This window comes from Odontesthes bonariensis, chromosome 18 (assembly GCF_027942865.1).
Source record: "Odontesthes bonariensis isolate fOdoBon6 chromosome 18, fOdoBon6.hap1, whole genome shotgun sequence".
NCBI classification, from domain to species: Eukaryota; Metazoa; Chordata; class Actinopteri; order Atheriniformes; family Atherinopsidae; genus Odontesthes; species Odontesthes bonariensis.
The window spans coordinates 32,264,401-32,281,929 of record NC_134523.1 but is presented as its reverse complement, the minus strand read 5'-3'; the positions used below and the strand labels follow the sequence as shown (position 1 = coordinate 32,281,929).

At 42.0% G+C, this 17,529-nt stretch overlaps 1 protein-coding gene across 2 annotated transcripts in view; it reads right to left on the bottom strand.

Annotated features, from left to right (window-relative positions):
• gatad2b (GATA zinc finger domain containing 2B) overlaps positions 1 to 17,529 on the bottom strand; it is a 98,273-nt gene that overhangs the window by 49,536 nt on the left and 31,208 nt on the right. For both annotated transcript variants that reach the window (XR_012767255.1, XM_075450160.1), the window contains exon 2: positions 3,972 to 4,352. Coding sequence is in view for 1 of the 2 variants with exons in the window: in XM_075450160.1 (XP_075306275.1) it covers positions 3,972 to 4,351 (380 nt within the window). In the remaining variant the exon portion in view is untranslated. The remainder of the gene's footprint in view (positions 1 to 3,971; positions 4,353 to 17,529) is intronic.

The window sequence follows — 17,529 nt, the reverse complement described above, 5'->3', positions numbered from 1 at the left end:
CCCTGGTAAGGTCTTTTCGGAGGTACTGGAGAGGAGGATCAGCCGGATAGTCGGATCTCGGATTCAGGAGGTGCAGTGTGGTTTTCGTCCTGGCCGTGGAACAGTGGACCAGCTCTATACCCTCCGATCCTGGAGGGGGCATGGGAGTTCGCCCAACCGGTCTACATGTGTTTTGTGGACTTGGAGAAGGCGTTCGACCGTGTCCCTCGGGGATTCTTGTGGGGGGTGCTCCGGGAGTATGGAGTGCCGGACTCCTTGATATGGGCTGTTCGGTCTCTGTATGACCGGTGTCAGAGTTTGGTCCGCATTGCCGGCAGTAAGTCGGACATGTTTCCTGTGAGGGTTGGACTCCGTCAGGGCTGCCCTTTGTCACCGATTCTGTTCATAATTTTTATGGACCGAATTTCTAGGCGCAGCCAGGGCGTTGAGGGGGTCTGGTTTGGCAACCTCAAAATCGGGTCTCTGCTTTTTGCGGACGATGTGGTTCTGTTGGCGTCGTCAGGCCGTGACCTTCAGCTCTCACTGGAGCGGTTCGCAGCCGAGTGTGAAGCGGCTGGGATGAGAATCAGCACCTCCAAATCCGAGACCATGGTCTTCGGCCGGAAAAGGGTGGAATGAGATCCTTCCCCAAGTGGAGGAGTTCAAGTATCTCGGGGTCTTGTTTACGAGTGAGGGACGAATGGAGCAGGAGATTGACAGAGGGATCGGTGCGGCGTCTGCAGTGATGCGGGCTCTGCACCGGCCCGTCGTGGTGAAGAAGGAGCTGAGCCAGAAGGCGAATCTCTCGATTTACCGGTCAATCTATGTTCCTACCCTCACCTATGGTCACGAGCTGTGGGTAATGACCGAAAGAACGAGATCGCGAATACAAGCGGCCGAAATGAGTTTCCTCCGCAGGGTGTCTGGGCTCTCCCTTAGAGATAGGGTGAGAAGCTCGGTCATCCGGGAGGGGCTCAGAGAAGAACCGCTGCTCCTCCGCATCGAGAGGAGTCAGATGAGGTGGCTCGGGCATCTGGTGAGAATGCCTCCTTGACGCCTCCCCGGTGAGGTGTTCCGGGCCCGTCCCACTGGGAGGAGGCCCCGGGGAAGACCCAGGACACGTTGGAGAGACTATGTTTCTCGGCTGGCCTGGGAACGCCTCGGGGTCCCCCAAGAAGAGCTGGAGGAAGTGGCCGGGGACAGGGACGTCTGGGTCTCTCTGCTCAAGCTGCTGCCCACGCGACCCGATCCCCGGACCAGTGGAAGATAATGGATGGGTGTTCATATATAGTCTAGCCATCCAAGCCATCAAAACCACTCTCACCTGACTAGAGGTAGGGGTTGGTATGCCCGGCGATTAGTGCTGGCGTAGACCAATTAAATGTGCCAGCTGTGAACGAGGCGAGGGTATGGAATGTTAACCCATCAAAGCCACTTGCAGCTCTGTATGCAGAGCGATTACTATCTGCGCAGATCAATGACACACATGCCAACCAGCCATCTGTACATTTTCACGCGCTCTCTCTAAAAATAGATAAACCAGGGAAGCAATTGTACACGCCCCAGCTACTGCGGAAATTATGTGATCAGGATTCCAAAAATATTCTCACAAACCACGAATCAAACTGGCTTCTGAATAACAAATTATTAGGTATTAATAATTATTGTCCAACGAATGTGGTGTTTCAGATCAGTCACCCTTTCTATGACAATGCATGCTTATCTTATAAATCACTATTTTAATTCTCACAAGCCGCGCGAATCTAACGGGCTTCTAAATAATTACAGCATTATTGTCCAATGAATGTGGCAATGCGGATGATTATTTCCACAATTTTATGAATTTATAAATCACCATTTATTAAATAAAAAAAACGTTTCCACACTAAAGTTGGTTATTAAATAATTTACCATAGATATGTAGGCTACTCAGACAGACCAGTAGAGCTGACTTATATCTTATAATAACGAATGTACAATAATAAAGATTTCAGCTGCTCAGGTAGCCTGGCCTAAACGACTGCTCCCTGTGGCCTAAACGACTCCTCTGTTGGCCTAAACGACTGCAGGGGGGCCTAAACGACTGTGGCCTAAACACCAATGGCCTAAACGACCTGCTCCCATTAGAAACTACCCATTCACTATAGAGCAAACATCTTTTACACACCTGTAACACCAAACTGGGCTTTGTTTAACAATCACTTTCCGATAGAATTCAGACCATTTAAAGGGTAGTTTACAAAAATAATAATCACAATCTAAAAGAAAATCTATTCTACAGCACTTATTGAAAATCTTTACAGGTAAGTTAAACCAGAAAAAAATCCTTATTTAGGAAAAAACACTTTGAATTTACCAAGTCATTAATTAAATTTGGATTCTGGACCATCTGCAGAGGTTTTACAGCACAGGCTGGGAGACCAGTTAGGAGAGCGTTGCAGTGGTCAAGGCGGGAGATGAGCACGGCCTGCACCAGGAGCTGGGTGGCATGTTGGGTTAGGTATGGCCTGATCTTTCTTATGTTTAGCAATGCAAAGCGGCATGATCGAGCTACGGAGGCAACATGATCTTTAAAGGTCAGTTGGTCATCAATCATGACACCAAAGTTTCTAGCTACCTTTGATGGAGCAAGAGACAGGGATTCAGTTTGGATGCAGAACCTGAGGTGTATGGTTGGTTTGGCTGGAAAGACGAGCAGTTCGGTTTTAGAAAGGTTTAGTTGGAGGTGATGGGCTTTCATCCATGTCGATATGTCAGAGAGACAGTCTGAGATTAGTGCTAAGACCGTGTGGTCGTCAGGTGGGCATGACAGATAGAGCTGGGTATCGTCAGCATAACATTTAACTGCGTTCCCTTTCCTGATAGGATAGTTGTTTTGACCAGATGAAAGCTAATATTGTTTGGTAATTATTCCAATTAAATTGTTAGAAATAGCAAGTGAAAAGGTTGCATATAAGGCTGCAGGGTGGTGTGGTGGTTAGCACCGTCGCCTCACGGTTCCTGGTTCAAATCCCAGTGGGGGCCTTTCTGTGTGGAGTCTCCCCGTGTATGCGTGGGTTCTCTCCGGGTACTCCGGCTTCCGCCCATCATTCAAAAACGTGCATGTTGGGTTAACTGGTGTCCCTAGGAGTGAGTGTGAGAATAGATGGTCGTTTGTCCCTGTGATGGACTGGCGACCTGTCCAGGGTGTACCCCACCTCTTGCCCAATGACAGCTGGGATAGGCTCCGGCCCCCGCCACCTTGAGTTGGATTAAGCGGGTATATAAATGGATGGATGGATACATATATGAATCTAGTTAAGTTGGAATTTTTTTGATTAATATTTGTCCAAAAACTGATAAATTTCTGTAACCAAGAGTTAAGTACATATTGTATCTTCTTAAAATTTGTCACAATACTTCACTCTAAGCCTTTAGAAATGAGCATTTCACTTGATTTTTCACACAGATCTGTTTGGGTGTTATCATGCCCATCAAGTATCTCACATTTCTTAAAATGTATCTGGCTTCCAGACACCATACAAAACTTCTTTATTTTAGTAATCACAAAAAAACAAATGATCGTATCATGAGCCAGTTGGAAAAACGGTTATTTAACATTTTAAAAGGACCCAAGTGAGGTCCAGAAATGAGGTAAGTGTTTCAGTGGCACAGCTGCACTGCCCAGTTCCAGGCAGTTTATCTTCATATTATTCTGACAGGGAGCGCATCAACTTAATAAAAGTGGTCAACAGAGAAACAATCATATGAATTTAGATAAATGATTATAGTTGCCTAAAATGAAAACACCTTTATTACCTACATTTAGTGTCTTACTAGTGTTTAGGCCTATACCCACTTCCATATTAGAGAAACTGGGCTGCTCTTGCTTTTAGATCCTGTAGAATAAAGTTCAGAATGAGTTTAGCGTGCCCAATAACACATTCATTAAAGCCATGTAGAATTGTTCATACAGTTGTTAGAGCTTTTCTGTGGAAATACTTGATTCTCACCATCTTCTCCCTGCACTCATGTCCACAGGCTCATCCATGATGTTCTCCTTCCCATTCTTACTTGGTCCAACGTGACCACTGTGGCTTCCGAACCTTAGACTGCCGTTCAGCTTCTCCTCATAAGCAGCACCCATTAGGCTCTGGTGGTGAATGTTGCTGGCGCCAAGGCCCTTGCCATCGCTCAGGGTTCCCGGGACCTCTAGGGCCGCTAGGTCAGCTAAGTCTTTACGTTTGAGTAGTGCCAGCATCTTAAGGCGCTCCATGGCCTCGTGACCTTCCATTTTTAGGCGCTTGGCCAGTGCCTCCTCTCGCTCGCTTGGTGACTCTAGGCCTCGTTTTAACAGGTTTAACCTCAGCGCCTCGTCAGACATCCGCTCCATCCTGAGGGAGACCAGAGAGAACCAAAGGGTTACACTAAACATTTTACCATCAGTACCTCTGATCTCTCAGTGGTTTCCTGTCAAACACAAAACACAATTTTCAATGTAGCCAAAGACGCTTGTAAAGTTCATCCCAAAACCTGAAGGAAGCCACCCACACTTTTCCAGCATTAGAGGAGCTGTGACAGGTGATGGTGGTGAAATCTATACCACACCTGCAGCCCTGGCTGCTTTTAATGGAACATTATCCAAACCTGTTATTGTAAAAGTACTGCTCTACAATATTCAATAAACAGGGTTTGGGCATTTGAAATAAAACACTTTCTGAGATGGATATGAACATGCAGACATCATCTGGTGCACTTTGGTGGGTTTGATATGCTGCACACTTAAACACCAGATGAGAAAACAACAAGAACATCTGTTAAAGTTGAGTGATCTTTGAAGAAAAAATGTGTTTGACTGATCATTCTAAAAGTTGCCCCTGCTGACATTTAAAGACCTGAAAGCAGTTCATGCAGCGTCCCCTCCCGCTGACATCTGCTGAGGACATGGTGAAGGGCCTTGGACAAGTCTTCTTTTTTCACAGCTTTACATTTTTATTTTATCTGGAGCGGGTTAGATTTCTAGCATAGGTTACCATGGTGATACACCTTTGTACGAGTCAGCTTGGTGATACAAAAAAAAAAACAGAATTTAACCTTAAGTTACCTCATGGATACAGTGATCCTGCTTTGTAGCAGGCCGCAGATCACTTTACTGATAATGTGAAATGTCTACAGAAAGATGATCTGAGAGCAACAAAGTGAAACTTTGGCTACATTTTCTCTCAACTAGAACTAGAAACAGCCTGATCATGGCATCTTAAAACTACAACCAGGTGTAAACATCTCCCCCCAAAAAAGTTCAATAAATAAATAAATCAGACAGATCCATGACCTAAATAAAATGACTTTTTGTTGTTTTTGAACAAAAAAAAAAAAAAAAAAACACCAGAATCCCAGAGACCTGATCAGTCATTGATTCTTATGGACCTGAAAAGCATTGCAGTGAGATCATGGATGCAACAGGAATGGATGGATGGAGAAATCCATCAATGCACACATAAATAAACCATTGAACTCATTCATATGGAAGTGGGTTAAACGCAGAAGGCCAAGAATAGGCTGGATATCTGTACTTGATGGCAACACATTTCAGAGATGTCAGATGCCTCTTTGTTAGTTACAATGAGAAACACAACAAGGATGTGTTGTGTAAGAACTACAGAAGTCCTCTGAGGATATTAGCTCGGTCACATGACTGAGCAATGATGCCAAGATGCTGCAGCAAAGCACAATCCCTTACTTTGAATTCATACAATGTCAAATGCTTTTTTCCCCATTGAAACTCTTCCTACAGTACTGGCCATGATGTCACACAGATGAGGCCAACACTGAATATGAAGGAACTAATCCTTTGGACTTCCAATAGTCCTCACAGGTCACTTCTGCACATTCTGTTTATTGTTTCAATTGAAGTGACATTCAGATGTCACCAACCCATTGGGCTACTCAAACTGATTTGGTAAACGTAGACAAAGAACTCAGTTTTACAATAATGCATCCCAACACGGGACAATTGTACAGCTCTGAATGTTGAGGTTTTTACTGGAAGAGTTGTGACCACAGGAATCTTCTCACTGTGGTGAAGCATAACCGTGGCATGACAGTGTATTGCTCTGACAAGTATTCTTTGTGCAGTAAACCCCCTCCAACACCAGCCCTCCTCATATCCCACTCTAAAGGTTGGCAGTCCTACACACTGTGGGACAACATGCACATGAAGCTTTAATAGTAGCCACAGACACACAACAAGCACCTGGAACAACACTCTACTGGGGCGTAGGTAATTCTGACAGATTTAACTGGCATGGTTATCACTTAATCTGTGTTATTCCATAATTCCCCCATCTTTTGTTGCACAGTGCTCTGGCTCTCACTGCCTTCATTTGTTCATTTTGTTTCTGTTACCCACCTCTCCTAATGTTTCTGTTACCCACCTCTCCTAATGTTTCTGTTACCCACCTCTACAGCAGCCTCATTAACACAAGGAGTCTTGATGATATCACAACACAAGCCTCCCTACCACTTCTTCTTCCCCTTAGATTAATCTAGTGACACGGCAGTGCAGCCTTCGCCTCCATTTGCCTACAGAAAAACACGAGCTGCTCCTGTAAAATCTCTGCTGAGCCTCCACCTTTAATGAGCTGGAAAGTTGCGCTGTGAATGGCGCTGATGAGCCAATCACGGTTAGCCTTGTACTGCACGTCAGTAACCAGCACCCCCCCCTCCATAAGATTGCTGCCAGACTTTACATAATAAAAAAAGACTCTACAGTCACACACACACACACACACACACACACACACACACACACACACACTTCCACCACCCACCCGTTCCACCCTTTCAGCTTTGGGTACTCTGCCAGGCAAATGGATCAAAAAAGAACAAATAGTGAGGAACAAGTAGAAGGAGTGGGGACAGGGTGGAGGCTGATACCTACTGAAGGCTGCTGCAGCCACAGCCACAAAAAAACCCATCACAGGTGACACCTTTATGAAAATATTACAAATCTGTCCTCCAAAACCAAACAGAAAACAATGATCTGTCCCATTCCACTGGCAGCATTGGGCTGCAGAAGTGAGAGCTGAAGAAGAAGCTCTTTGTCCACATACAGCACAGCATTCCAACAGAAGGAAGGATTATTTAACCCCCTCTCCTGTTCATGCTGTACAGTACCACAAAGAAACCCTCCCTGCTCCTCTACCCTCCCCCAATTCCTAAAACCCTCCCCTCCCCCTCTATCACAGTAAAAATAAACACATGCTTTTTCTCAGGGGTCCCTTAAACACAGCCGATGCTTAGATGTTCATTTGCCATATTACACTGGCCGATCGTGACCCGGGGTCTCTGGTTGTGGGTAGAGGTGTGGGGAAGGTAGGGAAGGAGGGAAACAGCCAACATACACAGAGAGGACTTTTGTTCTGCACCTCCAGCTATCCTTGCAGATGGATGGTTTACCTTCCAACATTCCAACTTGAGAACTGCACATTAATTAATGGAGACAAAAACTGAGCTCCCCATAGTTGGAGACAACTTTGATGAAGCTGAAGACTCGGTTTAAGAATAAAAGTGTGTCATTCTGCTGCAATGAATACAATTAGAGAAAAGGACAAGAGAACGGCTTATATCAATGATTGGCTTTCATCAAAACGACAAACAAGGTGTGTGCTTAAAATGAGTCCAAGCTGGCAGCGCTCTTGATATAATGCCAAGTCTTAATTCCCTCCTTCCCTTCCTCCCCCAGCACACACACACACACACACACACACACACACACACACACACACACCACAAAGAGCTGTCAGTCAAATGGCTGCTGCTAAAATGTCCTTCTGAGAATTAAACTGGAGTTTTACTTATGCTTCCACTGCAGATGTGAACCTACAGTGGAGAGCATCCTTCTGTGCTGTGCTGTCCCTGTGGCACTACATCTAACACCAAAACTGAGAAAAATAAGGCTATTTGTCAATTCTGCTGCTCATTACATCTATGATAGGCATAATGGCTAACACCACTCTGCTGCCCTCATCCATTTTCTGATTTCCGTCTCTCAACCACGTCTTCCTTCCTTTCCTCTGTGACACCTTAAAATACCAGCTCCAAAACGTTAGGACCGATGCATCATGCTATGTGAGAAATGACAAATTTTAATGACGAGCTTTAATGACAAGCTTTAGTAACGAGTTTTATGACGAGCTTTAGTAACGAGCTTTAATGACGAGCTTTAGTAACGAGCTTTAATGATGAGCTTTAATGACGAGATTTAATAACGAGATTTAGTAACAAGCTTTAATGACGAGCTTTAGTAACGAGCTTTAGTAACGAGCTTTAGTAACAAGCTTTAATGACGAGCTTTAGTAACGAGCTTTAGTAACGAGTTTTAGTAACAAGCTTTAATGACGAGCTTTAGTAACAAGCTTTAGTAACGAGCTTTAGTAACGAGCTTTAGTAACGAGCTTTAGTAACAAGCTTTAATGACGAGCTTTAGTAACAAGCTTTAATGACGAGCTTTAGTAACGAGCTTTAGTAACGAGTTTTAGTAACAAGCTTTAATGACGAGCTTTAGTAACGAGCTTTTGTAACGAGTTTTAGTAATGAGCTTTAATGACGAGCTTTAGTAACGAGCTTTAATAACGAGCTTTAGTAACAAGCTTTTGTAACGAGTTTTAGTAATGAGCTTTAATGACGAGCTTTAGTAAAAAGCTTTAGTGACAAGCTTTAATGACAAGCTTTTTTTTATATATATATTTTTTGGGGCTTTTTATGCCTTTAAATGATGAGCTTTAGTAACGAGCTTTAATGACAAGCTTTAATGACGAGCTTTAGTAACAAGCTTTTGTAACGAGTTTTAGTAATGAGCTTTAATGACGAGCTTTAGTAAAAAGCTTTAGTGACAAGCTTTAATGACAAGCTTTTTTTTATATATATATTTTATGGGGCTTTTTATGCCTTTAAATGATGAGCTTTAGTAACGAGCTTTAATGACGAGCTTTAGTAACGAGCTTTAATGACAAGCTTTTTTTTGGGGGGGGGGGGGGTTTATGCCTTTAAATGATGAGCTTTAGTAACGAGCTTTAATAACGAGCTTTAGTAACGAGCTTCAATGATGAGCTTTAGTAACAAGCTTTAATGACGAGCTTTAGTAACGAGCTTTAATGACGAGCTTTAGTAACGAGCTTTAGTAACGAGCTTTAGTAACGAACTTTTGTAACGAGCTTTAGTAACAAACTTTTGTAACGAGCTTTAATGACGAGCTTTAGTGACGAGCTTTAGTAACGAGCTTTAACAACCAGCTTTAGTAACGAGCTTTAGTAACAAACTTTTGTAACGAGCTTTAATGACGAGCTTTAGTGACGAGCTTTAGTAACGAGCTTCAGTAACGAGCTTTTGTAACGAGCTTTAATGACGAGCTTCAGTAACGAGCTTTAATGACGAGCTTTAATGACGAGCTTTAGTAACGAGCTTTTGTGACGAGCTTTAATGACGAGCTTTAATGACGAGCTTTAATGACGAGCTTTAGTAACGAGCTTTAGTAACGAGCTTTAGTAACGAGCTTTAATGACGAGCTTTAATGACGAGCTTTAGTAACGAGCTTTAATAACGAGCTTTAATGACGAGCTTTAATGACAAGCTTTAATGACGAGCTTTAGTAACGAGCTTTAATGACGAGCTTTAGTAACGAGCTTTAATGACAAGCTTTAATAACAAGCTTTAGTAACGAGCTATAGTAACAAGCTTTAATGACGAGCTTTAGTAACAAGCTTTTGTAACGAGTTTTAGTAATGAGCTTTAATGACGAGCTTTAGTAACAAGCTTTAATGACGAGCTTTAGTAACGAGCTTTAATGACGAGCTTTAGTAACAAGCTTTAATGACAAGCTTTAATGACGAGCTTTAGTAACGAGCTTTAGTAACAAGTTTTAGTAACAAGCTTTAATGACGAGCTTTAGTAACAAGCTTTAATGACAAGCTTTAATGACGAGCTTTAGTAACGAGCTTTAGTAACAAGTTTTAGTAATGAGCTTTAATGACGAGCTTTAGTAAAAAGCTTTAGTGACAAGCTTTAATGACGAGCTTTATTTTATATATATATTTTTTGGGGCTTTTTATGCCTTTAAATGATGAGCTTTAGTAACGAGCTTTAATGATGAGCTTTAGTAACAAGCTTTAATAAAGAGCTTTAGTAACGAGCTTCAATGATGAGCTTTAGTAACAAGCTTTAATGACGAGCTTTAGTAACGAGCTTTAATGACGAGCTTTAGTAACGAGCTTTAGTAACAAACTTTTGTAACAAGCTTTAGTAACGAGCTTTAGTAACGAACTTTTGTAACGAGCTTTAATGACGAGCTTTAGTAACGAGCTTTAACAACGAGCTTTAGTAACGAGCTTTAGTAACAAACTTTTGTAACAAACTTTTGTAACGAGCTTTAATGACGAGCTTTAGTAACGAGCTTTAGTAACGAGCTTTTGTAACAAGCTTTAATGACAAGCTTTAATGACGAGCTTTAGTAACGAGCTTTAGTAACGAGCTTTAGTAACGAGCTTTAATGACGAGCTTTAGTAACGAGCTTTAGTAACAAGCTTTAATAACGAGCTTTAATGACGAGCTTTAATGGCAAGCTTTAATGACGAGCTTTAGTAACAAGCTTTTGTAACGAGTTTTAGTAATGAGCTTTAATGACGAGCTTTAGTAAAAAGCTTTAGTGACAAGCTTTAATGACGAGCTTTATTTTATATATATATTTTTTGGGGCTTTTTATGCCTTTAAATGATGAGCTTTAGTAACGAGCTTTAATGGACGAGCTTTAGTAACAAGCTTTAATAAAGAGCTTTAGTAACGAGCTTCAATGATGAGCTTTAGTAACAAGCTTTAATGACGAGCTTTAGTAACGAGCTTTGATGACGAGCTTTAGTAACAAACTTTTGTAACAAGCTTTAGTAACGAGCTTTAGTAACGAACTTTTGTAACGAGCTTTAATGACGAGCTTTAGTAACGAGCTTTAACAACGAACTTTAGTAACGAGCTTTAGTAACAAACTTTTGTAACAAACTTTTGTAACGAGCTTTAATGACGAGCTTTAGTAACGAGCTTTTGTAACGAGCTTTAATGACGAGCTTTAGTAACGAGCTTTAGTAACGAGCTTTAGTAACGAGCTTTTGTAACAAGCTTTAATGACGAGCTTTAGTAACGAGCTTTAGTAACGAGCTTTAGTAACGAGCTTTAATGACGAGCTTTAGTAACGAGCTTTAGTAACAAGCTTTAATAACGAGCTTTAATGACGAGCTTTAATGGCAAGCTTTAATGACGAGCTTTAGTAACAAGCTTTAATGACAAGCTTTAGTAACGAGCTTTAACCCCTTACTACGCGCCCCCCATTTTCACGTTTTTTGCCAAAACGACATGCCCAAGTTGTAAACAGCACAGATCCCACATCTTTTGAGACTCAGAGATGTGTCTGGTATCATTGGAAAGGTAACACTCTCAGGAATATTATAAAAGTGTCTGTGTGATGCTGTTTCTTACTGACCCAGAGTGGGAGGGGTTAGAATGATGGGGTTGTTTCCCCGTCCATATGTTTTCCTATACATTAAATTGGGTAAAGCCATTCAGGGACCTCTAGGCCTCTATAGACACAGCTAGGTCAGAGCCACATGTCTTGACTTCATGCAGTCCAAATTTGGAGTCAAAAGACCAAAAAATGAATTGTTCAGAGGTATTTTTCAACAGGTATGTCTATGCGTTTTCCTTAGTTCCTTTTTGGAGTCTCCAAAAGGACACTTGGTTACCAAAGCTGTATAACCAGAATCAAACAATAATATAATATAATATAATATCTATCTATCTATCTATCTATTACAGTATCAATTACAATATCAAACCAATATCAGAATCGCAAATCTCTTTGAGTGTTATGATTCAATGCAACAATCTGTACGCATTTACATTATGCACGTTACGCACCACACGGGGCATTTCCCCTATGATCGATAACGCATGGATTTGTTTTGGCACATACAAGCTTGATAGTATAGTCCCATACACCGTTGGAAACGTTAGACTATTGGCTAAAAGGTTATCAACATCATTTACATGGAAATCGCCATTGGCTGGAACTACTGTCATTCTCAGTAGTATTGTGGGAAGTGAAGACGCGTGTCCTCATTGGCTTTCAAGACGTGTACTGCCCACTAACCATGCTCCGATTGGCTTGTGTCTGGTGTCAATCGAAGCTACAGTACCTGACACACCTCCACATTGAGAAATTTGTAAGCAATGGACTGGCATATGACTCGGAGCCAGCTATATAAGTTACTTTTGCGTCTTTAGTCGGACAAAGTACGTTTTGCGGTTGGACAATACATCAACATTGTGAGGAGAGGATTAAGTTTATAAGAAAAGGGACTTCATATTTCATAACCATGGATACTTGGCAAGCTTTACAAGGTGTCCCCGAGTCACGAAAAGGTTTTGGTGGATAACAGCAAGGCTTGAAAGGTAGGTTGAGATGTCACACTGAAACACGTTAGCTTAGAGGCTAGCTGAGCTAACGTCTGTTACTGTTATGGCTGTGAGCACCCATTTGATTCGGGAATGGTCTTGAATGAATCAGGTGAATCTCAGCTTTCTAACGGTGTATGGCATGAATATACTTGTTAAGGGATGGCGCTTCAGGATTGAACTAAAGTGCATACCGCCCAATTCCAATCCCAAGTGTACCGCTGACGGGACAGCGTGCAGTAACAGGTTAATGACAAGCTTTAATGACAAGCTTTAATAACAAGCTTTAGTAACGAGCTATAGTAACTAGCTTTAATGACAAGCTTTAGTAACGAGCTTTTGTAACGAGCTTTAATGACGAGCTTTAGTAACAAGCTTTAATAACGAGCTTTAGTAACGAGCTTTAATGACGAGCTTTAGTAACGAGCTTTAATGAAGAGCTTTAGTAACAAGCTTTAGTAACGAGTTTTAGTAACGAGCTTTAATGACGAGCTTTAGTAACAAGCTTTAATGACGAGTTTTAGTAACGAGCTTTAATGACAAGCTTTAGTAACGAGCTTTAATAACGAGCTTTAGTAACAAGCTTTAATGACGAGCTTTAGTAACAAGCTTTGGTAACAAGCTTTGGTAACAAGCTTTAATGACGAGCTTTAGTAACAAGCATTTGTAATGAGCTTTAATAACGAGCTTTGGTAACAAGCTTTAATGACGAGCTTTAGTAAAAAGCTTAAGTAACAAGCATTTGTAACGAGCTTAAGTAACGAGCTATGGTAAAAAGCTTTAATGACGAGCTTTAGTAACAAGCTTTAATGACGAGTTTTAGTAACAAGCTTTAATGAAGAGCTTTAATGACGAGCTTTAATAACGACTTTTAGTAACGAGCTTTAATGACGAGCTTTAGTAACGAGCTTTAATAACGAGCTTTAGTAACAAGCTTTAATGACGAGCTTTAGTAACGACCTTTAGTAACAAGCTTTAATGACGAGCTTTAGTAACGACCTTTAGTAACGAGCTTTAATGACGAGCTTTAGTAACAATCATTTGTAACAAGCTTTAGCAACAAGCTTTAGCAACAAGCTTTAGCAACAAGCTTTAGCAACAAGCTTTTGTAACAAGCTTTTGTAACGAGCTTTAGTAACAAGCTTTAATGACAAGCTTTCGTAACAAGCTTTAATGACGAGCTTTAATGACAAGCTTTAATGACAAGCTTTAGTAACAAGCTTTAATGACAAGCTTTAGTAACGAGCTTGTGTAACGAGCTTTAGTAACGAGCTTTAATGACGAGCTTTAGTAACGAGCTTTAAAGACGAGCTTTAATGACAAGCTTTTGTAACAAGCTTTTGTAACGAGCTTTTGTAACGAGCTTTTGTAACGAGGTTTGTAACGAGCTTTTGTAACGAGCTTTAGTAAGGAGCTTTAATGACGAGCTTTAGTAAGAAGCTTCAATAACGAGCTTTAGTAACGAGCTTTAATTACGAGCTTTAGTAATGAGCTTTAGTAACGAGCTTTAATGACAAGCTTTAGTAACGAGCTTTAATGACAAGCTTTAGTAACAAGCTTTAATGACAAGCTTTAGTAACAAGCTTTAATGACGAGCTTTAGTAACGAGCTTTAATGACAAGCTTTAGTAACGAGCTTTAATGACAAGCTTTAGTAACGAGCTTTAATGAAAAGCTTTAGTAACGAGCTTTTGTAACGAGCTTTAGTAACGAGCTTTAGTAACAAGCTTTAATGACGAGCTTTAGTAACGAGCTTTAGTAACAAGCTTTAATGACGAGCTTTAGTAATGAGCTTTAGTAATGAGCTTTAGTGACGAGCTTTAGTAACGAGCTTTAGTAACGAGCTTTAGTAACGAGCTTTAATGACGAGTTTTAGTAACGAGCTTTAGTAACGAGCTTTAGTAACGAGCTTTAGTAACGAGCTTTAATGACGAGTTTTAGTAACAAGCTTTAATGACGAGTTTTAGTGACGAGCTTTAATGACGAGCTTTAATGACGAGCTTTAATGACAAGCTTTAATGACGAGCTTTAATGACAAGCTTTAGTAACGAGCTTTAATGACGAGCTTTAATGACGAGCTTTAGTAACGAGCTTTAGTAACGAGCTTTAGTAACGAGCTTTAGTGACGAGCTTTAGTAACAAGCTTTAGTAACGAGCTTTAATGACGAGCTTTAGTAACGAGTTTTACTGACGAGCTTTAGTACAGTAAATAAATGTACAGATCTATTCAGACAAATGATGTCACCTTTCATTGCAAGAAGTTGAGTATCAGTTCTAGGAGCCATTCAACTTTCAAACCCAGGTCGCAGTATAGTTTGTAGTACAATTCGTAGTCATGATCCACGATCAGGACCTTCTACTATGGTTAGAACTGCCATTTTCCCAGCAATAAACTTGAAATATTTTAGCACAAATCACTAAAATAACTACATCTGTTTGTGGTCCTCAGGACATCAGTGTTGGAACGCATTGTAGAATGTCACTGCACAACAGAATGCAATGATTTGTAAATCTCATCACAGTTAAATCTTAACCAATATTTTATTCACAATAGAACTAAAAAGAACGGAAGGAACATGTTGCAACTAATTAGATCAACTGGTAACGGGCCTGTAAGAGCAAAAAGAAGAGCACCCTTAGAAGGCAGACTCTCTCAGACGCAAAGATTTGCGTAGGTTCAAAAATCTTTAGAAAAACTGCATTGACAAATTGTGGCGTAATTTCAGTTATCTTTGCTGTGTACATGCCACCTGTTGCTAACGTTAGCATAGTACTCTCCCAGCTGTACACCATTATAAACAAACAGATGCAGGCCCATCCTGAGGGAGCCTTTATTATTGCTGGGGACTTCAACCAGGCTTGCTCAACTCTCAGCTCATGTCGGTTTGGGAACTAGTTTCCGGTGCGGGAAACACAGCCGAAGCACACTCCCCGCTACGTCATTGGGAATCCCCACCCCCTGGCTGCTTCACGCTGGTTTGTTTGAGGAAGTCGAGGGTGGGGATTCCCAAAGACGTAGCGGGGAGTGTGCTTCGACTGTGTTTTCCGCACTGGAAACTAGTTCCCAGACCGACATGAGGAAAGCAAGCCTTCCGTGTAGATTTACACAGTCATTTGCACTCGATGTGAAAGTACACCACTCACACAGTAATTAGAAGGTAAATCAAGTAAATTAATTCACGTTGGGCGAAATATTTCGACTGGCGACGCTAGCATGTATGTATTACGCGCAACCAAGCAGTGGTCAGTGCTGTGAGATTCGGACAATGCCTGGGTCGCCAGGAAAACGCTCCCACACACTTATTCATGTCTAGGGAATGCGGGGATACACTTAATTTGGCCTGGGGGTGGCATATCCCTTTAAGGCCTCGCTTTGAGTGCACTGAGCGGAGTATCTTTGAACTCCTCGATCTTCAGTAGTACACAGAGATGGAGCTGTTCCACATAAAGAGCTGCACCCACAACGTGACCGTGAACAAATGCATTCAGGTCCATCCAAACCAGAAACCTTGGATGACCTCAGATGTCCGGACTCTCCTGAAGAAACGGAACTCTGCCTTCAAGTCAGGGGATAAAGCTCAAAACAGTGAGGCAAGGGCAGAGCTGCAGCGAGGCATCAAGACTGCAAAAGAGGCTCCCAAAAGGAAGGTGAAAGAACCCCTGAGCAGCAACACCTGATGGCCACTGTGGCAGGGACTACAGAGCATCTCCAACTACAGAGGTTCCAGCCACCACCTCCGCTGATGCCTTGCTAGCAGGCGGCCGTGGCTCAGTGGTTAGAGTGGGTCGACCAAGGATGGCGGTTCGATTCCCACTCTCGCCACTCAAAAAGATTGGTTAAACTGACACCTGCCAGTTGGGGTGTCAGTCCACCTCCTTGCCACGGCCGAGGTGCCCTTGAGCAACCAGGCCCCCCATGCTCCCCGGGTGCTGTGATTGGCTGCCCAGCGCTCCAGTGTATGGCATCTGTCTCTATGAGTGTGTGACCCTGTGCATGTGTGTGTCAACAGGTGCCAACCTGGATGGGTTAAAAGTCAAGGAGAAATTTGGTGTATCGTGTATCACTGTATGCATGACAATCACCTCTCATAGACCACCAACTCCTACGTGGTGGATAAAAAAGCCCAACAAAGACTCCACTTCCTTAGGATGCTGAGGAGGAACCATCTGGAGAAGAAGCGGTTGCTGGCTTTCTAGTGCAGCACCATAGAAAGCGTCCTCACCTACTGCATCACGGGTGGTATGCCAACTGCTCGTGGCAGAAAGGAAAAACCGGCAGAGCGTCATTAAGCTGTCCCCTACCCTCTCTGGAAGACATCGCCAGAACACAGTGTCTCAAGAGACCAAAGAAAATTGCTGCCAACCCGTCTCACAACCTCATGCCCTCTGGCAGGAGGTACAGGTGTTTAAAAAGCAGGACCACCAGGCTGAGAAACAGCTGAACACTGAGCGCTAAACCCAGTGAGTGACCCTGAGGAGCGCCGCTCACCACCCCCTACCTGCAATATTCCACGTGTCATGCTGCTTATGCAAAGGTACATCATGGTATGATACACTGGCATAACATATAATAATATTCAATATTACTTACACCCTATGACTGCTGCTAAACCTACTGACAAGTACAATATCCTTTGCTGCTACTGTTGACGAAATAGTATTGGTTAGTTTTTCTCCTTTAATATCAAATATGTTTTTTACAAAAATACAGAACGATTTTTCTCTTTTTCCTCCTAGTAATTCTATTCTAAGTAGTACTTTGTGAGTATGTTCCAATTTCACTGTATGACTCCTACGTATAGCAACAATAAAGGAATCCTTATTTTTAATCGTGTGTAGTTAGAGCTGCCACTCACTAATTTAATTAGAATTACTCAAATTATTTTTTTTAAGTGACCATTTGACTCTCAAAGTACAAAATGTGTGCACAGCTCACCGAAAGTGACACCGATGTGTCAACCAAGTAACTTAAGTCACCATGCAGCTCCACACATCAACATTTATTCCATCTGAACATCATGAATGGAATGAGAAATGGAATGGAAAGACCAAACTGGATTTTTATTTCAAAGAA